This window comes from Impatiens glandulifera, chromosome 8, assembly GCF_907164915.1.
Source record: "Impatiens glandulifera chromosome 8, dImpGla2.1, whole genome shotgun sequence".
Taxonomy (NCBI): Eukaryota; Viridiplantae; Streptophyta; class Magnoliopsida; order Ericales; family Balsaminaceae; genus Impatiens; species Impatiens glandulifera.
In genome coordinates, this window is record NC_061869.1 from 10,757,513 (window position 1) to 10,781,451 (window position 23,939).

General features: G+C 33.6%; 4 protein-coding genes across 4 annotated transcripts; all 4 read left to right on the forward strand.

Moving 5' to 3' along the window:
- Positions 1 to 8,828: 8,828 nt before the first annotated feature.
- LOC124911345 (carbamoyl-phosphate synthase large chain, chloroplastic-like) lies at positions 8,829 to 13,067 on the forward strand. The gene is made up of 4 exons (XM_047451814.1): positions 8,829 to 8,992; positions 9,186 to 10,549; positions 10,636 to 11,328; positions 11,428 to 13,067. Exons 2-4 carry the CDS (start codon positions 9,209 to 9,211, stop codon positions 12,988 to 12,990), a joined length of 3,597 nt encoding a protein of 1,198 aa, XP_047307770.1. The 5' UTR covers positions 8,829 to 8,992; positions 9,186 to 9,208; the 3' UTR covers positions 12,991 to 13,067.
- A 228-nt stretch (positions 13,068 to 13,295) lies between these two features.
- On the forward strand, positions 13,296 to 14,179 carry LOC124911346. The gene has a single exon (XM_047451815.1). It carries the CDS (start codon positions 13,298 to 13,300, stop codon positions 14,003 to 14,005), a length of 708 nt encoding a protein of 235 aa, XP_047307771.1. The 5' UTR covers positions 13,296 to 13,297; the 3' UTR covers positions 14,006 to 14,179.
- Positions 14,180 to 15,997: 1,818 nt separating this feature from the next.
- Positions 15,998 to 18,350, forward strand: LOC124911878. Its single transcript, XM_047452408.1, has 2 exons — positions 15,998 to 17,035; positions 17,949 to 18,350. The coding sequence occupies exons 1-2, from the start codon at positions 16,193 to 16,195 to the stop codon at positions 18,105 to 18,107; spliced, it is 1,002 nt and encodes a 333-aa protein (XP_047308364.1). The 5' UTR covers positions 15,998 to 16,192; the 3' UTR covers positions 18,108 to 18,350.
- Positions 18,351 to 19,186: 836 nt separating this feature from the next.
- On the forward strand, positions 19,187 to 21,063 carry LOC124911425 (pentatricopeptide repeat-containing protein At2g01860). Its single transcript, XM_047451907.1, has one exon. The coding sequence runs from the start codon at positions 19,412 to 19,414 to the stop codon at positions 20,879 to 20,881; it is 1,470 nt and encodes a 489-aa protein (XP_047307863.1). The 5' UTR covers positions 19,187 to 19,411; the 3' UTR covers positions 20,882 to 21,063.
- The last annotated feature ends 2,876 nt before the right edge of the window (positions 21,064 to 23,939 follow it).

Sequence of the window (23,939 nt, forward strand, 5' to 3'; positions counted from 1 at the left end):
ATTATATTGTTGATTAGTTAAGTAATATCGTTTCCGTACGAATGATGACACTTTGGTGTGTTTAGCTTTCATAATTATGTATTATTATTATCCTTTAATTTGGTTTTGATTTATTAATGTTGTTTAGGGTTGATTTTCCTTTATTTATTATATTGCCTTTATTTGATAAAATTATATAACATAGTATCTTTTAAACAAAAAAATAGGGGTAATTTCGAAGGTTTTCAAATAAACCTTCGGTTTTGACCTTTGTTTAAAAAAATCATAATGGTCAAAACCGAAGGTTTTTAAATAAACCTTCGGTTTTGATCCTTGTTTTAAAAAAAACAGAAAATTTTCTAGGTGTTGGGAAGGGACAAAACCAAAGGTTTATTTGAAAACCTTCGATTTTGACCCTTGTTTAAAAAAACAGAAAAAATTCTAAGTGTTGGGAAGGGTCAAAACCGAAGATTTACAAATAAACCTTCGGTTTTGACCCTTGTTTAAAAAAAACAGAAAATATTCTAAGTGTTGGGAAGGGACAAAACCGAAGGTTTATTTGAAAACCTTCGGTTTTGACCCTTGTCTAATAAAACAGAAAATATTCTAAGTGTTGGGAAGGGACAAAACCGAAGGTTTATTTGAAAACCTTCGGTTTTGACCCTTGTCTAAAAAAAACAGAAAATTTTCTAAGTGTTGGGAGGGACAAAACCGAAAGTTTATTTGAAAACCTTCGGTTTTGACCCTTGTTTAAAAAAACAGAAAATATTCTAAGTGTTGGGAAGGGACAAAACTGAAGGTTTATTTGAAAACATTCGGTTTTGACCCTTGTTTAAAAAAACAGAAAATATTCTAAGTGTTGGGAAGGGACAAAACCGAAGGTTTATTTGAAAACCTTCGGTTTTGACCCTTGTCTAAAAAAACAGAAATTTTTCTAAGTGTTGGGAAGAGACAAAACCGAAAGTTTATTTGAAAACCTTCAGTTTTGACCCTTGTTTAAAAAAAACAGAAAATATTATAAGTGTTGGGAAGGGACAAAACCGAAGGTTTATTTGAAAACCTTCGGTTTTGACCCTTGTTTAAAAAAAACATAAAATTTTCTAAGTGTTGGGAAATGACAAAACCAAAGGTTTATTTGAAAACCTTCGGTTTTGACCCTTGTTTAAAAAAAACATAAAATATTATAAGTGTTGGGAAGGGACAAAACCGAAGGTTTATTTGAAAACCTTCGGTTTTGACCCTTGTTTAAAAAAAACAGAAAATTTTCTAAGTGTTGAGAAGGGTTAAAACCGAAGGTTTTCAAATAAACTTTCGGTTTTGACTCGTCCAAAAATACATTTTGTTTAAGGTCAGGACCGAGAGGTTTATTCAAAACTTTCGCAAATACCCATCAAAATCGAAAGTTTTCAAATAAACTTTCGGTTTTACCACTTGACAAATTGTTAAATAAATCGGTTTTTTACCTTCCAATATAGACTCCTAACAAATATATTCAAGTGTGTATTGTAATTTTAAAAATTAATATTGTATTTAATGTTTAAATGTTTATGATTGTGTTTGATTATATAAAGAAGTGTGTATGTTTATGTTTGATTATCTTGTGAATGTGTGTAATTTTTGATCATATGGATTATGCAATATTTTAAGGATATCAAATGTGTTAAATTAATGATGTTCAAAGTCATTAGAATGTGAGAAACCAATTAATTTAAATAAATTGTGAAATGGTAATACCAAAAGTTATATCATCAACTTTCGGAAATAGCTATCAAAACCGAAAATTAATGATATAACTTTCGGTTTTACCCCTTCATAATTTGTAAAATGAATTGGTTTTTTACATTCCAATATAGACTCCTTGCTAATATAATCAAGTGTGTGTTGTATTTTAAAATTTAATATTGTGTTTAATGTTAAAATGTTTATGATTGTGTTTGATTATATAGAGAAGTGTATATGAATGTTTATGTTTGATTATCTCATGAATGTGTGTAATTTTTGATCATATGGATTGTGCAATATTTTAAGGATATCAAATGTGTTAAATTAATGTTGTTCAAGGTCATTAGAAGATTAAAAACAAATTAATTTAAAAATTTGTGATGTGGTAATTCCGAAAGTTAAATGAATTACTTTCGGAAATAACCATCAAAACCGAAAGTTTATTTGAAAGCTTTCGGAATTGACCATGGTCAAAACCGAAAGTTTTCAAATAAACTTTCAGAAATGACCTTTTTTAAAATAAAACCCTCTTCTTTCCTCGATCCCCTCTCTCTCCCCAGTCCCTCTTTCTCTCATCCAGCCCGTCGCCTCTCTCTCCCCGATCCCACTTTCCCCGCCGCATCTCTCTCCGATCCGACCACGCAGGCAACAACACAACCCTAAACCCCCTCGACGACGACGACACCGACGTCCTATTGAAGACCCCATCGACGGAACCCTCCATCGACGAGCTGTTGGATCTTGCTGCCGCTGCTGGTTCATCCTGCCGCCGAGGATCTCGCCGGTGATTCAACCTACAGCCAACGACTCCACCTGCCGGACGACTCCACCTGCAACCTCCACCTGCCAACGCCGACTTCTCCGCCGCTCCGCCGCTGACCAATAAAGGTAAGTTTTTTTTTAAATTTGTTAGTTAAGTTTATATAAATTGTTGGATTAATTTAGTTTGAATTGGATTATATTTAGTTTGATTTATGTTAGATTTTGTTTGAATTGGATTAATTTAGGTTTGATTTTGAATTGAATTGATTTAGGTTAGATTTTGAAATGAATTGATTTAGGTTTGATTTTGAAATGAATTGATTTAGGTTTGATTTTGATTTGAATTGAATTGATTTAGGTTTGATTTTGAAATGAATTGATTTATGTTTGATTTTGAAATGAATTGATTTAGGTTTGATTTTGATTTGAATTGAATTGATTTAGGTTTGTTTCCAAAATGAATTGATTTAGGTTTGATTTTGAATTGAATTGAAACGATTTAGGTTAGATTTTGTTTGAAATGAATTGAACTGCATTTCGTTTATGGGTTAGTTTTTGATTGAAGTTATATTTTGTTTGATTTAGATTCATTTAGGTTTGAATTTGGTTGGATTAAAGTTAGATAATTTAGTTTGATATATGGATGATTTATGGTTTGAATTTGGTTGGATTAAAGTTAGATAATTTGGTTTGATATAGGGATGATTTATGGTTTGAATTAGGTTGGATTAAAGTTAGATAATTTGGTTTGATATGGGGATGATTTATGGTTTGATACACACTCGGGGGAACTAGGAGTGAAAGTGGATAAATTTGGCTTCGTAAGTATAAATGTAAACCGAATTTTAAAAACTCAAAGTCAAGACCCGTATATATTGGAGAGTCAAGCAAAACAAGTATTCTACGCCTCTGATATGTCAGCCCGACCCGGTTGAAAGATTGTGACAAAAATAAAACCGCGGTTTACAAATATGTAGTTAAGATTAATTAATTAGGTAGGTTTATGTTATTTACTTTATATTCGTTCTTATTACTACTTTATTTCAATTATTCACTCATTTTTATTAATGGTGCTTTAAGAATGTCTGAAGGTCCTAAAGAAACTTGGAAGAGTATGAGGAAAACACCCGACAAATTGTTAAAGCCATACCAGAACCTCCTTGTACAATCAGAAAACTTAAGGCTCCGAGAATCGTCTTCTAGAGACGAACCACCTATTGATGTGGTCTCGATAGCTACTGCTCCCCCAGCAGACGAGGATGTTGAGGCTACTGAGGCCGAAGAGTTTGTAGAGAGTATGTTTGCTGATATGGGGGATGACGATGAGGCTGAAGACGAGGGTCTCGAGGAGCCTCACGAGGAGGATGACGAGGAGGAGCACGGTTCCACTCCCGACCCATCATTGACAGGTAACTTGTTTACAATTAGTTATTGTTTGAATTGATTCACATATCTAATTATGAATTTGATAATTTTGAAAAAATTTCTGCCCGCAAGAGACGGGGAAAAACAAAAATATTACGATGTCTAAGAGGATAACGGGGACAATGATTCCTCTTACTTTTTGAGAGGTAGATGAGAGGTCAGGTGGTTCTGACGTGGGAAGAACACGGTGATCTAGACATGTGGGGTCGGTTGTGCGGGACCCCTCAACCGTCTCACACCGTCTTCTAAAGTGGAAGGCATTAAGTGCGGACCAATTGGATTCACTTTGGACTGCTATCACGGTAATAATTATTACTTAATTATACATTATTCATTAAATAATTATTTTTAACATTTGAATGTTTTTTTCAGGATCCGTTTGAGGCTACTAATGGTTCTATTGATTCCTTTAGAAAGACCGGATTGGGACACGCCAAGCAGATATGGGATAGATGGCGCTCGGATTTAAACAAGGGATATATACGCGTCCACAAAGGAGACGGGGCGACGGTACTGGCTAATCCTCCACCAGACTACAATCGAGATGACTGGGAGTTTGTGTGTCGCAACCATTTCTTTACGGAAAAATTTAAGGTACGATTTCATAATTCAAATAAAATATGATATTAATTATTCTAACTTCATTTTTTATTTAAAATTCAGAAAAACAATAGTACAAATATAATTAACAGGAAGAAGCTAAAATTCACACATCATACGTGAAGTAGAACTTTTGCACAAGTTGAAGAAGAGTTGGTAAGTACATTATTTGTAATAACTTAATCTAAAGATTGTTATTAATTATATAAATCATTTCTTTCAACAGGCGATTGAAATGGGACGGACACCGTTTGTCATTGAAGTATTCAAGAGGACCCGTACCCCAAAACCAACCAAAGAAAACCCAACCCCCGTCCCGGACGAACACGTGCAAGAGAAAATTGTAAGTGAATTGAATATGACTAGTTTTTTATTATAGAAATGATACTTTATTTCAATTGTTCAGGTTGAGATGGAGGAGGTTCTTAGTAACGAACCTGAAATATCTTATTTTGAATTGACGGAGAGGGTGTTCGGACAACAAAAACACGGGGAAGTGTTCGGAATGTGATCAGGCGTCCGACTCACACACTTTCGTGAGGATCATCGAAGTGGAAACAGTTCATAATGAAACAATGAGCGATTGTATGAAGAGAATCAAAGATTGGCGCTCAAACTAGAGGAATTAGAGAAGAGAGACGAAGAAAGAATGCGCATAATCAATGAAATGCAAGTAGAAAAGGAAGCAACGAATGCAAGAATGGAGATGGAGAAGTTAGAAATGAATGCAAGAATGGAGAGCGTCGAATTGTTTATGAGGCAATATCAACAACCACCTCCTCCCCCCACCGGCTAATTCTAGTACGTTTGGATAGGTTGTTTCGATTGAAAACATGTTTTGATTAGTAGTTGTTTCGATTTGAATTTATAACAGATTGTTCGGATGATTAGTTTGGTTGCGAATTTTGTAATGATAATGATCATTTCATGTATGTGTCATTTCTTTTATTATTGATATATTGGTTTGGCTGAACAGGTTTTGGTTGCGAACAAAACAATCGGCATATTTTGTACATTTTTTAGGGAAAATCGACAGTAATATGGAAATCTTTCGGTTTTCTTCATAGGAAAAACCGAGAGTTATATAAAAAGCTTTCGGGTTTTACATAGAAGAAAAACCGAAAGTTAATTCTAAAACCTTCGGTTTTTCCATCTTAAGAAAAACCGAGAGTTAATTGAAAAACTTTCGGTTTTTCCCTCTAATGAAAAACCGAAAGTTTTCTGATAAACTCTCGGTTTTTCCATTTGAAGAAAACCGAGAGTTAATTGGAAAACCTTCGGTTTTTCCTTTTGGGGTAAAACCGAAGGTTTTCTAATTAACTCTCGGTTTTTCCAATTGAAGAAAACCGATAGTTAATTAGAAAACTTTCGGTTTTTCATCGGAGGGAAAAACTGAAAGTTTTCTAATTAACTCTCGATTTTTCCATTTGAATAAAACCGAAAGTTAATTAGAAAACCTTTGGTTTTTCCCTCTGATGAAAAACCGAAAGTTGTTCAATTAACTCTCGGTTTTACTCTAGGTTATCTAAACCGAAAACTCTATGATATCTCTCGGTAAACGCCCAATTGTTTTTAACGAAAGAGTCAATACCGAGGGACAGCGAGAGTTACCTAAATTTTCGGTAATGTGTCTATACCGAAAGTTATAGGGTCAAAACCGAGAGTTTTTACTATCGGTTTTGACCCCTTTTTCACCGGTGTAAACAAAATTGTTGATTTGTTCATATTAATAGATTGTCCTATTGCAAAGTAATTTTTTTTTAATGTCTTTTAGAGCTAAGCAATTATTATCTATCTTTGATAAAAAAAAAATAAAGAAGTCATTTGCAAATGGTAAGTGATTTAAGATAATGAGATACTAGATAACTTATTATGAATGACTAATTTCTTGATGACACAATTAATTTTTTTCATGACAAGAAAGAATAAATATATAGAATAATTGACAATTCCTTGATTTATTCATCTTGATGGTTTCAATGGTTCTTTAGGGTTTCCACTGTTAAGTGATGTAACATAAAACATAATTAGTTTAACAACTTTAGCGCTAAATCCAAATTTGAGAAGTAATCATTCTAGATAGTCGAATTCAATTTGTATACTTTGACGAGATCTAGTTTAATAATCATGACATCACTATGTCAAATTTTGAAATTTTGTAAGACTTCTTATTCCACAAATTAGATTTCTCTTGAATAAACCGGTCCCAAAGAGGGTTGATGGCGAGACTAAATTCGAAACTAGGGAAGGTCGAGGGTATTATAGCTTACTGCTTTCCTATCTTTCACCTAAAGGAAGAAAACTTTAAATTTTATCTCTTTTGGTTATAGGTGTCTGAAGCTCCTGTTAAATAAAGTAAAGAGCGAAAAAGTGGAATTAGTGGTTGTTGTATATTTCCTTTTGTTCAAAATTTCAATACATTTAGTACTATCTTAAATTCAGGATCTTCCGCTTTCTGGCGCCACTGTTCCTCTAACACAATTGAACACAATAAGTTCGATATGATTTTGTAATAGTATATAGTTGTATAACACAATGATTATGCAACAATAAGACAAAATTGCATTACAGTGTTTCCAAATGTTTATCTTTCTGAATCAAACATATAGTTGTATTGTTGAGTATTAACAAGAAGTCAAGAGCCATCCCGCTTCAAAATTTTCAGATACCAAACTAAAGACACCATTCTTAATGTATTCTTAGTATTTGTGATAAAACAGCGTCGCACATAACATTGTGCTACACTAGATACATTTTTTTTAAACCTAAATAGAGAGGATGATGAGAAATAGAAAGGTTGATGAAAAGAAAATGATAATGGAATAATATCATATTTGTTTACTAAATTGGTTTGAAGTGTCAAATATACACAAATATTTTGTTTATACTTACAAACTTGACAAAATGTATCAAATTTATTTAAACAAACAGAGTTAAAAATTAAGTCGGATTACACTTCTATATTATTTATTAATTTATTTTAATTATACAATATTTCATTAAACATATTTATCTCTCTTAGGAAATCTTTTGAAAACACGCAGACTCCAAACAGTGCTTTTCTTTCGATTGGGAAATAATTGGGCTAGTTATATCAGCAGATATGGGAGATTTTGATTCTTTTATTAATCAGGCTACACCCAGATTTGAACTGGGAAAAAAGGATTTGCAGTCCCCGCCTTACCCCTCGACCATATCACAAAGAAAGTATTTAATCCTAAATGGAATGTAGGGATCCATATGTAAACATAGTATCTATTTGGATATTAGATACGCTCGAATGACTCCTTTTCATAATGAGAATGTATATAACCCTATTCCGGTCTGACCCGAGAATTCGGTTCGCTTATCGCCCTTTTTTTTTCCTTGATCTTATTTTTATTCCTACCATAAGGGGCAACCCTTTTTCCTATTGATTTCTCTATGTTATATATTAATATTAATTAATAATATTAAATTAATTAATAATCTAAATTATTAGAATTCACAATTATTAATTTGAATTATTTAATTGTAAATATCAAATTGTATTTCAAATTAATATAGACAAATTTAAATCTTTCGCTCTGGATTTGAACCATTTCCTTGTACTAAAGGGCAATAAGCCACTCCTAAGTGAAGAAGGACAGTGAACTCGGTTTTTACTTATTTAATTGTTTTCACTCTTTTACCAAATATTATTTAACTTTTCATCAACTCACGGTTATTTTTAACGTTTTACCTTCCTTTATTATTTTTAATTTTTCTCTTTCCATTTTTTCTTTTCTTCTCGCCAGTTAACCCTATATGTGAAAATCCTTCTAAGGGGTCCTAAAAGTCGCACAATAGAGGTAATTTATTATTTTTACTATTATTTTTTTACTGTATTCGTTCCTTAATATATTTCGTCCAAGTGAAAATCCTTCCCGGTGATCTTAAGTCTTGCGTCCTCGATTAACTTCACCGTTAGCCCATAAGTCTACAAGACTAATATGGACTGATCTAAAAGGTATGTATCGCTTATTTCTTCATCTATTTGTCATTTTATGATTAAGTCTAACTATTATTTGAATTTAAATATTGTTGTTTTATGGTCTTGTCTTTTGTCTTTGCTAATAAACAATGATTAGGATTCATGACACTTCCCTTATTACATATTAATTTAATTGTTAAGTAAAAGTAAGAATAAAAATTTATTTTACAGTGTCCATTGGGCTGCACCAGGTGGGTCAGCCTATATCCCATTAGCTCGCTGGGCTCTCGCATGGGCCAATTAATGATAAAAAGAATAATCATAATTTCAAAAAAAACAATTTATTATTTGAGTTATATTGTAACTGATATCAAACAAGACATTGATAAAAAGTAACAAGGATTGAGCGCCGCGCGTGCTACAGTGGGAACTTGGTTCGGTTTCGTGTCTTTTGTGAATCAACTTACTTTAGCCGACTAGGGTTAAACCTCTCAAGTTTCACTTTTTCTCACTCTCTGTGCCGCTGCTGCTGCTGGGTTGAAGTTATCCAAGGTTAACATCTTCCGATTCTCTCCTGTTCATTGTTCTTTTCTTATTCAAACATTATCTTCTTAAAATGATCACTGTTTCATGAAGATCACTTCATTTTCCTGCATCTGTTCATATATGTTATGTATTGTATGGTAAAGTTGGTGGGTTTTAGTTATTTCATGTAAATCTCTAATTGTCTGTTGTTGTTGTTTAGGTTTATTGTTGGAAGTTTGGAAAATGAGTTACTGTTTGAACCATTGTGATAATGTGTACTCAAGGCTTCTTCATTCATCGTTGTCCTCTTCAACATTCGCTCCTTCTAGAGCTTATCTGTCGAAACTCAACTCCTTCCGTAGAAAGACTACGTTAGACAAGAATTCAACCAACCTTTTGTCGTTAAACATTCAAGCACAGCGAAAGCTGAAGGTGGTGGGCAAGAGACAGTGTTTGGTTCGCAGTGAGAAAATTGAATTAAGAGATGGAACGGTTGGAGTTAAACCTGGGGTTTGTAAAAGGACTGATATTAAGAAGATTATGATTTTAGGTGCAGGTCCTATTGTAATTGGACAAGCTTGTGAGTTTGATTATTCGGGAACTCAGGCTTGTAAAGCTTTAAGAGAGGAAGGTTATGAGGTGATATTGATTAATTCGAATCCAGCAACTATCATGACTGATCCTGAAACTGCAGATAGGACTTACATTGCACCCATGACTCCTGAACTTGTTGAGCAAGTTCTGGAGAAGGAGAGGCCTGATGCTATATTGCCAACCATGGGTGGGCAGACTGCACTTAATCTGGCGGTGGCACTGGCTGAGAGGGGATCGCTTGAGAAATATGGGATTGAGCTGATTGGAGCGAAACTTGAGGCTATTAAGAAAGCGGAAGATAGAGATTTGTTTAAGCAAGCAATGAAGAATATTGGGATCAAGACCCCTCCTTCCGGGATTGGGACAACCCTTGAAGAATGTTTTGACATTGCTAACACGATAGGGGAGTTCCCTCTCATTATCCGTCCAGCATTCACTTTGGGAGGGTCTGGAGGTGGGATTGCTTATAACAGGGAGGAATTTGAAGCAATTTGTAAGTCGGGGCTTGCTGCAAGTGTAACATCACAGGTTTTAGTTGAGAAGTCTCTTCTTGGATGGAAGGAGTATGAGCTCGAGGTTATGCGGGATTTGGCAGACAATGTTGTCATTATCTGTTCTATTGAGAATATTGATCCAATGGGTGTTCACACAGGCGACTCGATTACAGTTGCCCCCGCTCAGACTCTGACCGATAGAGAATACCAGAGGCTTAGGGATTACTCTATTGCCATTATAAGGGAAATTGGTGTTGAATGTGGTGGCTCGAATGTTCAGTTTGCTGTCAATCCTGTAGATGGAGAAGTTATGATAATTGAGATGAATCCTAGAGTTTCGAGATCATCAGCTCTGGCATCCAAGGCTACAGGTTTCCCAATAGCAAAGATTGCTGCTAAGCTGTCCGTTGGTTATACACTCGATCAGATTCCTAACGATATTACGAAGAAAACACCCGCCAGTTTTGAACCTTCTATTGATTATGTGGTTACAAAGGCATGATTTTCCCCCAAAATTTTCGTTATTTTGTTATTTTAATCTGTGTATATTATTATCTGAAATGCTTGGTATGATGAATGCAGATACCACGTTTCGCCTTTGAGAAGTTCCCGGGGTCGGAGCCAATACTGACAACTCAGATGAAATCTGTCGGGGAAGCCATGGCGGTTGGTAGAACTTTTCAGGAGTCATTTCAGAAGGCTGTTAGATCTCTTGAAAGTGGCTATTCTGGATGGGGATGTGCGCAGATCAAAGAACTTAGTTGGGATTTGGAAAAGTTGAAATACAACCTCCGGGTTCCTAATCCTGATCGTATTCATTCTGTATATGCTGCGATGAAGAGGGGGATGAGTGTCGATAGTATTCATGATCTTACATACATTGACAAATGGTTTCTCACTCAGTTCAAAGAACTGATTGATGTGGAACAGTTCATGATGTCTTCTAAATTGTCTGATTTGACTAAGGAGGATTTACTTGAAGTGAAAAAGAGAGGTTTCAGTGACAAGCAAATTGGTTTTGCGACGAAATCATCGGATAAAGATGTTCGTTCGATGCGTTTGTCTTTGGGTGTTACACCTGCTTATAAAAGAGTAGACACATGTGCTGCAGAGTTTGAAGCTAATACTCCTTATATGTACTCTTCTTATGATTCCGAATGTGAATCTGTTCCCACTCAGAGGAAGAAGGTCTTGATTTTAGGAGGAGGACCCAATCGAATTGGTCAGGGAATCGAGTTTGATTATTGTTGCTGCCACACTTCATTCGCGCTTCAGGTATCTCTTATCGTTTCTTGCTCTTACAAGTTTAGGTAGTAATGCTTTTATCATTGTTTCGATATTGAATATTTTCCTCTTCTTTGTATATATCTGCAGAATGCAGGGTACGAGACAATCATGATGAACTCAAATCCAGAAACTGTATCCACCGATTATGATACAAGCGACCGTCTCTATTTTGAACCTTTGACGATCGAGGATGTTTGTAACATCATCGACTTGGAGAGACCCGACGGTATCATTGTTCAGTTTGGAGGCCAGACGCCTCTCAAAATAGCTCTTCCCATCCAGAAACATCTGGAAGAACACAAACCGCTATGTGCAAGTGGAGATGGTTACGTCCGTATTTGGGGCACCTCCCCCGATTCCATAGACGCGGCGGAAGACCGTGAGAGGTTCAATGCGATACTAAAAGAACTCGAAATCCAACAGCCAAAGGGAGGAATCGCAAAGAGTGGAGAAGATGCTTTAGCCATCGCGGCTGAAATAGGCTACCCGGTTGTGGTTAGGCCTTCCTATGTGTTGGGTGGGCGAGCAATGGAGATAGTCTACAGCGATGAAAGGCTCGCGACCTATTTAAACAACGCTGTCTCAGTCGACCCTGATTGCCCGGTCTTGATCGATAAATATTTGTCAGACGCTATTGAGATCGATATCGATGCGCTTGCAGATTCGTACGGGAATGTTGTCATTGGCGGGATTATGGAGCACATCGAGCAGGCCGGGGTTCACTCAGGCGACTCTGCTTGCTCGATCCCAACGAAGACAGTGTCTAACCAATGCTTGGACACGATTAGGTCGTGGACGAAGAAGTTAGCCAAGCGGTTGAAGGTTTGCGGGCTGATGAACTGTCAGTACGCGATCACCACCTCCGGCGAGGTTTTCCTTCTAGAGGCCAACCCTCGCGCATCGCGCACGGTCCCGTTCGTGTCGAAGGCGATTGGGCACCCGTTGGCGAAATACGCATCGCTGGTGATGTCTGGGAAGTCGCTCGAGGAGATATCGTTCACAGAGGAGGTGATTCCGAAGCATGTTTCAGTTAAGGAAGTGGTTCTGCCTTTCGATAAGTTTCAAGGCTGCGACGTCCTTCTCGGACCCGAGATGCGTAGCACAGGGGAAGTCATGGGGATCGCGTACGAATTCTCGACCGCTTTCGCCATGGCTTATATTGCTACAGGACAGAAGCTGCCCGTTTCGGGTACTGTGTTTTTAAGCATGAACGATGTGACGAAGATGCATCTGGCTAAGATTGCAAGAGCGTTTTTAGAGGTCGGGTTTAGTATTGTTTCGACGTCGGGGACTGCTCATGTTTTGAAGATGGAAGGGGTTCAGGTTGAGAAGGTGTTGAAGATGCACGAGGGAAGGCCAAATGCAGGGGATATGGTGGCCAATGGGCAAATTCAGTTGATGGTTATTACGAGTTCTGCAGATTCTTCGCTTGATCAGATGGATGGGGTGAAGCTAAGGAGGAAGGCTCTGGCTTATAAGGTTCCGATTATTACGACGGTTGCTGGAGCTTTAGCTACTGCTGATGCGATAAAGAGTTTGAAATCTAGCAATGGTATCGAGATGGTTGCTCTTCAGGATTTCTTTATAAAGGACGAGGTGAAGACGAAGAAGAATCTCCAAACTGTAACAATTACTTCATCATCTTCTTGATCATGCCATTAATAAGGTCAGCCATCTCTACTATTAACCAATGTTGTCATTTACTTCAAAAATAATAGCATTTGGATATTACTTTCCGGCAATTTCTGGGCTGGTGAATAGTAATTTAAGTTTTGATTATGCTTTATTAAAACATTCAAATCTATCATGATCATCATGTGAGAAAGGATAGAAAATGTGAGTTTCATAAAGCCAACCATAACCGCTCCCTCATTCACTCCTTTCACGGCTTTATTCTTGTTTTTCTAGTTTACTTGATAAGGAATAGAATGAGACAAGTGTAGTATTATTAGAGAGGATGAAAGATTTCTCATTGTTGAATCTGAACAACAGTTTTGGTGCAAAGATGAGACGAGGATTGAAAGGGTCCTGTAATGGGGACGCCTCAACCTCGACTCTAAACCAACGAGTATATTCTACGGATGGCCAATCGATTGACCATCCGGTTTACGACTTTCCAAAAGTGGAAAGACAAAAGACGGTTGCTCCTACTCTTGAGGAGATGATACTTGAGTTAGACTTGGAGGAGCGAGCGGCGGCTAGACGGGCCAAGATTGACCAAGATGAGCGGAGGATGTCGTGCGTGAATTTCAATAATTCGGACATTCTTCGATCGGCGAGAAACGCGATGCTGAACCAGTACCCGAGATTCTCTCTTGACGGGAAAGATGCTATGTATAGGTCTTCTTTTGTCCGCAACAAAAACCAGAATGTTCCTTGTTTTGCGACTAGATCTAGGTTTGTTGGTGGGGAGAGAGTGGTTTGGTGTAAACCAGGGGTTGTGGCTAGACTGATGGGGCTCGATGCGGTCCCTGTTCCGGTTAATAATGGGATTTGGAGAAATAAAGAGAAGGCTGCAGTGGTTGTGAAAACACGAAACAACTTGTTATATGGAGGAACGAGGAGAAGGGAAAATGTTTGCGACCATGGGTACTGTGCTGTCGGGCTAGCCAATGGTGAAGAAGAAGCAGAAGTTGGCTGGCCCATGCGGGGAAGAAACTTTTAGTAGCGAAAGCCGAGAGGGTCCCCAAACTATGAGCGAAACAACGTCGCGGGTTAAAAAATCATTTTGTTGTTTCGGTTGAGTTTTGATATTGAGATATGAATGAAAAAATGAATAAGTGTTTACGATAAATAATAACGGAATAAAACCATATTTTTTTCCATGAACTTGCAGCCAGCATTTCACTACCTATATTAAATTTAACTCAACTTAATAAATAATCACATGTTTATAAAACATTAATAATAATAGACAAGTAGACATGGTCTAAATTAAATTAAGATAACACATGTTTTAAACCTTCAAATTTGTCTAGTCATTTTTGTCTCGATAAGAGTGATCAATTTTCACATCTCTAATGATACATATCAATTCGATTTTTGTCACAATTATTTTCATAAACGAATTACAATAAATATGTAATTGTTTTTAAGTCAATTATGTCAATTTACACATCTCTTCTTTTAGTTAACAAGCAAAATAAATATAATATTTTTGATTTAGTTGTTTTTCTTCCTCACTATAAACAAAATTTTCAATTCATTTTTTTTTTTCTTGTTGCTTACTTAACCATGATCTTTAATTTTTAAAATGGAAAGAAGAAAAATAATTTAAAATTTTCAATGATTAATCTTTTCATTTTATTGCTGTTTTTTTTGTCACACTTGTATAAATATGTTATATGAGCTAAATCTTGTGAGTGTGTACTTTATAACACAAATTCTCTTACTTTATAAAATAATTTAACACATTTAATATCATAATTAAAAAAAAAAACAATAACAAAAATCAATTATCACACAGCAAATAACTATTTTACCACTAAAATTACCGAAAACTAATTAGAATATTATGTTAATAATTTTTTTTAACCTAATATTATAATTTTTCTCATTATTTTTAAAAATTTATATATCTAATCATACTCTATATTTTATTATGTAATTTTAGTAAAAATAGTTTATACAAATAATCTAAATATTGTACATAAGCAAAATGATAAGAAATAGATGACGTGTGTTATTTGAATAATTAAACAATAATGCATTAACAAAGTATATCATATTTCTTTGATGTTTTATTATCTTGTTATTTTAATTATAATTTATAATATTATATAGTATTTTGATGTATAATATATTGTATTTTGATGGTTTAAATATTAAACTATGAGACTAGCATTAATGTATTATACTTTTAAAATATAATAATATTTTTTTAAACTGTCTAAACATAAAATTTGATGAGATGAACTTACTATGAAAAAATGACCGGCGCCCATAAATCTTTGTAAAAATGATTTCGGACTTAGGATGTTAATTTGAAACTGCATCGCGAAAACTGAACTGAATTGTCCCATTTGAAACAATTTTCCCTCGAAACCGAACGGAGATAAGGCGGGGATGGTATTTGTGTCCCCGTCCCGATCTCACTCTAATTCTGCCCGAACACTATAAATATAATTAAATATATTAAATTACTAATATATTTATTTATTCACTATATTTTATAAGGGTAGTAAGTTTTATTTCTTTATAATAATATAAAATTTCAATATATTACAATATATATTATATTAAAAATTTTGTTTATATAATTTTATTTTATAATTTTATTATTAAAAAAAATATATTTTATTAACGGTGTCCCGTGGGGATCCCGAAACCGAACGGGGCGAGAATGTTACTAAAAAAATCCCTGAAATAAAAACGGGACAGGGACGGTAAATGCATTCCCCGCCCCAAACCGCCCCATTGTCATCCTTAATTCGGACGAAAATACATTTTCACGTCATGCGACGAACTGATAATGTTTGTAAAAATAATCTCGCGTGATGCGATATAATGTTCGTAGGTCTTTTTTCAAACATTATCCGTCCGTCTTGTGACGTAAAGTAATATTTTTATCATAAAAGTGGTTATTTTTTTGCAAATTTTATTAGGCTCATTTCTCGGTTATAATAAAAAATGACCATCAAAATGACGCAGCCGCAGTAAAGGCAAAAGTTTTCTCAGGCGAACCAGAGAATCGCCGGTGCCAATTTTCTCAGGCGAACCTCTCTCTCTATATATATCTTTCTCTGGAATTTTATTGTCTTTATGAGAATTTCATAAGCACGTCGCTCTCCTTATTGCTCGATTGTGATTCTTGATCAAACCCTAATCAACCAATCTTGTTTATTCTAGAGATATGGACTCCTTACTTTCAAACTACGCCTCTTCTGATGAGGAAGAAAAAGACCATCGTCCTGCAAAACCACCTTCATCATCATCATCTAGGGTTGTCCCTAGATCTACTTCTTCACTCTTCTCGTCTCTTCCACCTCCCGATTCATCTTCGACTTTCTCGTCTCTTCCGCCCAATCCCCAGGATACTAACCCTAAACCCAAAAGGGTTGTCCAACTCAAGCTTCCAATCCTAACTTCTCGAATTTCAGATGATGATGATGATAATGATGATGAAGACGAACCGAGAGAAGGGTTAAAGCCGGTAAATTCTTCAACACAACCATTCTCTTCCAGTTCTTTCTTGTCAAATCTGCCTGCTCCCAAATATGCAACCACTTTAGGTGCCCTTCCATCGGGTTCTGGTAGAGGAGGAGGAGGAGGAAGAAGATCAATTATTGAAGCTGATGTCCGTTCTTCAAATTCAAATGATAACACCCAGATTCATCCGGAAGCTGGTCAGGCTTTGGGGCAATTTGAAGGGCAAACAGTAGAGGGTTCTTCTTCTGCAGCTGCTAGTTTTGATAATACTCCCAGCTTGGTGCCGTATGGTGGGAACTATGATGATCCTAACTATGAGAATTATACAAATTCTTCTGGATATGATACTTATGGTGATCAAGTACATATGGGAAACAATTCCATTGATTATTTGGCTGTAAACATGGGGAAAGTGACTGGGAAGAGAGGGAGGAGGAGTGATGTCCCTATGGACATAGTTGAGGTGAAGCAAGATGATTTGATGAAGAACAGGCCGAGGGTTGATCAGAGTAAGAGTACTGGTATAGCATTTGGACCATCTTATCAGGTAATGGAGCTTTCGAAATAAATTTTGAGAGGTTTCTCTTGTTTATTTCTGCATTTTGTCATCACCTAATAGTTTCCTTTTGAAATTTGATTTGATATTGCCTCCTAGCATTGTGAATTGGATTTTTCATGAACCTGTTTTTAGGTTAGTGTGTTAGAACAATGAATAGTTTCACAAGCAATTAGACTTTACTTGTACATCAGAACAGTTAAATACAGATTTAGATTTAGAATTAGAAGTTATGGTTGGGTGCTTGAGAGCTTTCGCTGCTGCTGGATTTCATTTTCCTTCTTGCGATAAGTAACCCTTTTATACACATCTTTGACACTGAATATTGAATACAAATTTAGCAGTTTATCTCTTCTCTCTATTCTATTGGGGGTTGTCATCTCCTTCAGATAATCAAATTCGAGATTTCAATTTATAAGTTCAAGATTCTTACCACTTGAGCTACCTTGAATGGGTTGGGTTTAGGTTGACCAAAGGTTGTTCTAATCGCAACTGATTTTTGGCATATTAGGTTGTTTTCTAATCTCAAGTTGTTTTTAGAACTTGATTGTTAACTCTCAAGAGGTAGTAGTATTATATTATTATTATTATATGCTATTTTCTTGGAAATTTGTAGGTATACTTGATTAGTGTATATCAATTATATGTTTTGACAGGAATGAACCTATAGATGATGTTTGTGTATGAGTTGCAAAAATCAATTATATAAGGTCCTTTTAGGCCCAATGTAATCATGAAAGTTTAAGGCAGAATGCTTGTGTTTGTTGGAACTCTTCATTTGTCTGATCTATTTGTGAATTCTGAAAGGTGGAATCCTTTAGGAGCCAATTTGATCGTGAATAGACAATGATTGCTGCTTGTAACTAAAGATTGAGTCTTGTCTTATTTTTGTGGTATGTGGCAGGCTGTTTCGACAAAAGGGAAGCCTTCGAAGCTGCACAAAAGGAAGCATCAAATTAGTTCGCTCTATTTTGATATGAAACAGAATGAGACAGAACTATCGGAGCGTAGATCTAGGGGTTTTCTCACCAAGGCGCAAACTCAAGGTAAGTATGGATGGTAAACGGAGAAGATGGACTATGTCTGGTCTGTTGTTTGTTATTCTGTTTAATCGCCTTCGACATCTTCAACTCACTTGGTTTGTGTACAATTCCAATATTAGCTTTACAAGTTGTGTTGGATTTTTATGGTTTTATAAGCCTAAACTTGTTTCCAAATGATTATGCTCTTTTTATTTTACCCATTTCAAAGGTAGATGGGTTTCTTTTTCTTCAATCAAATTTGAATTGAGGTTATTTAAAGATTAAATTTTAACAAATGAAATGAAAAAATATTAAATTTGTTTAAAGATAATTACCATTTGGACAAATTGTGTTAATTTCAAAACACATTCTCAAAATTGTAAGTTTAAATTAAATAGTTCACTACTTTTAAAATTCATAAAATTGAAATTTACTTTAAAATTTAAATTATAAAAGTTAATTTTAAAATAAAATTATTAATATATAATTATTTTTTATATATAATAATTATATATAAATTTAATTTAAAAAATAATTAATAAAAAAACATTTACATTAGTTTATTTAATTAAATAGTAAAAATTAATATAAATTTATTTTATTTTTATAAAATCAAAATAATTTATAACTTTTAAGATACTAAATATAAAATGATTTAGTGGAATACCAAATTTTAATTAAATTAGAATACGCTTTAAACTTAAAATGACTGATAATATAAATATTTATTTTTCAAGTATTTAAGTTAAGAATATTAATTTAAATCGGATAATGTTTAAAAATATAATTTATTTAAGTACATATTTATAAAATATTTGTTGATTTAAATTTAAGTTCTTTAAAAATAAAATGAAATTTTAAATATCTTATAAATGTAATCCATTTTATTGTGAAGTATGATTTATTCATATGTTCTTAGTTCTATCTTGAATAATAATAATAATAATAATAATAATAATAATAATAATAATAATAATAATAATAATAAACTCTAATTGAAAAAATAAATATACAATCTTTATGAAACCAGTCAATAAATAAATAATAAATAAAAACGAAGATTAACCTTTTAGTTCCTTATTTCGAATGATTCTCACTCCATTAAATAAAAAATAAAAAATAAAAAATGTTTTTCTCCTCTTCTTCTGCGGCCCTCCATTAGAGAAATCGCCATGGAATCGAACCTCTACCTCTAGTTTTCATCTTCTTACTCAGGTGCGTTCTGCAAAACCCTAAACCCTAAAATCAAACCCTACTTTTCATCTCTTACTCAGATTTAATGGGTTTCTGCACGCCATATGTTCGACGAAATGCTCATGAGAACTGAAACTCTAGATATTATATTATGGATAGTTTACTTCTATTATCAAGTTATCCCCATTCAACATTGAACAACAGACAAATTCTATGCTGTGGATTCAAGAGGAATTCTTCAATAATTCTTATGGTCTCAAAACCTAAAAGGAAAGACAACAACAAGCTTCCAAGAAACCGTCTTTATAGACGAAGAACAGAGCTTCCCCCTGATACATATGTTAACACTGTCTGGAAGAAGACGATGAACAAGTCTGAATTATCTGATTCAATTGATAATTACGATGATGATGATCAACAGGGGGAAAAAAACGATGAAGAAGAAGAAGACATTCTGTGGGGTGAAGATGAGATTGAAGCTATCTCATCTCTATTCAAAGGAAGAATTTCTCAAAAACCTGGACAATTGAAGAACAGAGAAAGGGCTCTTCCATTGCCAATTCCTTACAAAATCAGACCTTTAAGTCTTCCCACCCCGAAAACAAATCCCTTACGAAAACCCTTGTTCAACGATTCATTGTATAAGAACCCCACTTTCTTAATTGATCTAGCTAATAAAATCAGAAGCCTCAATCCAGATGAAGATGTATCCAAAGTTCTAAACAAATCAGCTCATCTTCTTAGGAAAGGATCTCTATCGTTAACAATTCGAGAATTAGGCCATTTAGGTCTCCCAAAGCGATCACTCGAAACCCTCTGTTGGGCTCAGAAACAACCACGTTTATTCCCTGATGATCGAATCTTAGCTTCAACTGTTGAAGTCCTGGCTAGAAGCCACGAGCTGAAACTTCCATTCAATTTGCGTAAATTCACTAGCTTGGCTAGCAGAAATGTGATTGAGGCAATGGTTAAAGGTTTCATCAAAGGAGGAACGTTAGGACTCGCGTGGAAGCTTCTTCAAATCGCGAAAGATTCAAATCGAATGTTGGATTCGAGCATTTACGCTAAACTTATACTCCAATTAGGAAAGAATCCTGATAAAGAACTAATGGTGGTGACATTACTTGAAGAACTCGGAGAAAGAGATGATCTTAACTTGAACCAGCAAGATTGTACTTCGATCATGAAGGTTTGCATTCGGTTAGGTAAATTCGAGTTAGTTGAGAGTCTTTTCAATTGGTTTGTTCAAACGGGGCATGAACCGGGTATAGTTGTTTATACCACTCTGATTTATAGCCGTTATACTGAAAGGAGATATAGGGAGGCTTTGGAGATAGTGTGGGAAATGGAGAGTTTGAATATTTTGTTTGATCTGCCTGCTTATCGAGTGGTGATTAGGGTTTTTGTTGCGTCGAACGATCTGACAAGAGCTGTAAGGTATTTCGCGAAGCTTAAGGAAGCTGGTTTCTCGCCTACTTTTGATATTTATCGTGATTTGTTTGCTATTTATATGGCATCGGGAAGGATGGCCAAGTGTAAGGAGATTTTTGAAGAGGCCGAAATGGCGGGATTTCAGTGGGATAAGAACACGAAATCGCAACTATTGTTACATAATTCATAGATATTTTAGTTGGTTTTATATGTTTGGAAAGTGTATTATTCAAAGGGTGTTATAACAATCTAAGTGTTAGGTCACCAATAGCAATGTCACAAAAGAGTTGGTTATATTTAGTACATTTACACAAAATCTTTGTTATGTTTAGTCTTTTTTTATTCGAGTTTATTTTTTTCGGTTGTTAGCATAATCTTTTACTGTAATTACTCTTCTTAAATCGCAATTTTAGTAAGAATCAAAATTAAATAATTTGATTCCTATGTAAAATCATTGTCAATGTCAAAGGGCTATGGGTTATTGTTTAGTCTATTTATATAAAAGGTGATTTGTGAATTGGTTCTATAATAACATGAGGCCAAAATAAATTTTGAAAAATGCTAATAATAGATATTAATGAAATTTGGAGGGATATATTTTGAAAGACTTAAATTGAAGGAATTAATAAAAATATAGTTTACAAAAATAATTAAATAAAATATATGTTTATTATATTATTATATTTGTTTTATTATTATTTTCTATATTAAATAATAAATTTTTATTTTTTATATATTATTATAAAAAGTTATTGTTATTTTTTTATATGATTAATTAAAAATATAAAATAAATTATAGTAGATTTATATTTGAATAGCTAATTTGAAAATATATATAGATTAAATTAAATTATCATTTAAAAGGTAAGAATTAAGATATTAAATAATAATAAAATTGATTTTTTTTTTTAAATAATAACATTAGAAATAAGTAACAACACAATCCATTTTTTTAATTTTGTCATCTTATTTACAATGTAAAAAATGTTTATCAATTTTATGCAATTTTAACCTTTATATCAACCATACAATTATAAAATTAAACATATAAATTTTCAATTGAGATATTATAAAATAAAACATATAAATTTTCATTTGAGATATTTTAAAGTACAAAATAATAACATATATAATTTATATATATATACATTTTAACTTCTTAAGAATTGATATGTCATATAATTTATCTTTTATATAACTTTTATCTCCTATTAAAATCCTAAAACAAACTACAAATATGAATACTAAGGATACACATATTCCAAGAAATTACGGTTTAATTTTAGTTAGTTAATGTGAATAGATTGAGGATAATATGAACATATTTGTAAACTTTGTCTTGTTTGGATTTGGGTATTGAATTATTCAATAATTTTATTCAAGTATCTGAAAATAAACATATATAATGAAATCATAAAATTTAAAATGAAGTAGATGATATTAATTGATAATTAAATAAATAATCTACGAAGATCTTAGTAAACAGGTCAGGTCGTGACATATCGACACATGTCATTATTGTTATGTCGACCACCCTATCACTTTCTCGGGGTTGTTTTCTATTTACATTCCCGTCTCATTGAAAGAGTCGCTAAACGATCGGACCAGACTGACGTAAGGAGCTTGACCATCTTAGTCTTACTGTCAATGAAACACAACCTACAAAAGTATGTCTCTATATTCCCACTCATAATCTCATTACTTACTGAGCTCTTTTATTATTCTAGGATTAGACCTGCCATTAACGTCGGCATATATTTGTGTCGATTAATAATACATAATGTATATCAAAATCACAAATTAAATATACAACTAATATGATTAATATACATAATTTAATATTCACATTTCACGACCTGGATATATAATTTAATATTCACATTTCACGACCTGGATATATAATTTAAATTCTACCATAATTAAAATATGAACTATTTTAATATGAAAACTAAATGAATAAATACAAAATTAAATAAATTAGATTGGACTACTATCTAAAAAATTTTTTTTTTTTTTATTGATATCTTATTTAAAGATTTTATTGATTGTCATTTGATACCTTCTAGTATTAAAATTTTTGTCTTAATTTTTATTTGTTACTTGTTTAAAAATTATCTTGATTTTTTATTTGTATTTGTTTCACCTAAAAGAATTTGAAAAATGGTGGCAATGATAGCATGAATCGCGCGTATCGTTTTGCTAATGGGTTTAATGGTTCTGTATAACCTTTTTTTTCAGTTATAAACTGAGGGGTGAGGGTGAAATTTAATACAAATAAAATTTACATCAAATTTAAATATAAATTAATGTGAAATTTAATGAAATAAAATTTATACTAAATTCAATGTGAATTAAGATAAAATTTAATTCAAATAAAAATTAATTTGTTAATTTTTATAATTAACATTAATGATTTGAACTAGATAATTAATAAATATTGTTAATTATTATTGTAACTATAAAATTATTGTAACGGCCAATAATAATTATTATGAAATGGCAAGCAAGAGAGTCATTGGATGGATGAATTAGTGGTCGTTGATTAAAGAATGGATAAATGATTTTAGGTTTAATTTCCAACTATATATATCATTTCACTCTAATTCTTTTTTATACATCAATTTATAATTTATCACTCTGAAATTCCAAAAGTCTTTCCTTATCTTTGTGAGTGGTCTTTGTGAGCATTTTTTTAGTTCTTGACTCTTATCTCGGATTTTTAAACGTTTCTGATTTTGTTTTAGAAATGACTACTGAAACACATACTTCCAACGTGAGGATGTCGGTTCCCTCTAACCATCTAAATAAGGAAGAAAAGTTTAATGACTCAAACTTTAAGAGATGGCATCAAACTTTAAGAGATGATAGTAAAAAAATGCTCTTCTACCTCACGATCTTGAGTCTTGCACAATTCCTCATGGAGGATCTTCTCACTCCTAAGATTGATGAACCTCATCAAATGCAAACGTGCATCCAAAAGTTAATGTGCAAGCGGCTTCGGTCATTGGTGCTTGGCCCTATTAAGATTTCTTGTGTAGAAATTACGTATTGAATGGTTTGTCATATTCATTGTGCGTGTATAGTGAAAAGAATGCGGTCAAAGAACTTTGGAAATCTCTTGAACGTAAATACATATTCACTTGTTGACTTAGTGTCTTTGATATCTGAAATCCAATTAGCATCAGTGTATCCTTCGATAACTGCAGGATGTCTCGTCTAGTGTAGACTATAATCACGAGTATCTCTCA

Coding starts and splice junctions, on each gene's coding strand:
- LOC124911345 (XM_047451814.1), top strand. CDS start 9,209: ATGAGTTACTGTTTGAACCATTGTGATAATGTGTACTCAAGGCTTCTT. Junction 10,550..10,635: donor TTGATTATGTGGTTACAAAG/GCATGATTTTCC, acceptor TGATGAATGCAG/ATACCACGTTTCGCCTTTGA. Junction 11,329..11,427: donor ACACTTCATTCGCGCTTCAG/GTATCTCTTATC, acceptor ATATATCTGCAG/AATGCAGGGTACGAGACAAT.
- LOC124911425 (XM_047451907.1), top strand. CDS start 19,412: ATGGATAGTTTACTTCTATTATCAAGTTATCCCCATTCAACATTGAAC.
- LOC124911878 (XM_047452408.1), top strand. CDS start 16,193: ATGGACTCCTTACTTTCAAACTACGCCTCTTCTGATGAGGAAGAAAAA. Junction 17,036..17,948: donor CATTTGGACCATCTTATCAG/GTAATGGAGCTT, acceptor GGTATGTGGCAG/GCTGTTTCGACAAAAGGGAA.
- LOC124911346 (XM_047451815.1), top strand. CDS start 13,298: ATGAAAGATTTCTCATTGTTGAATCTGAACAACAGTTTTGGTGCAAAG.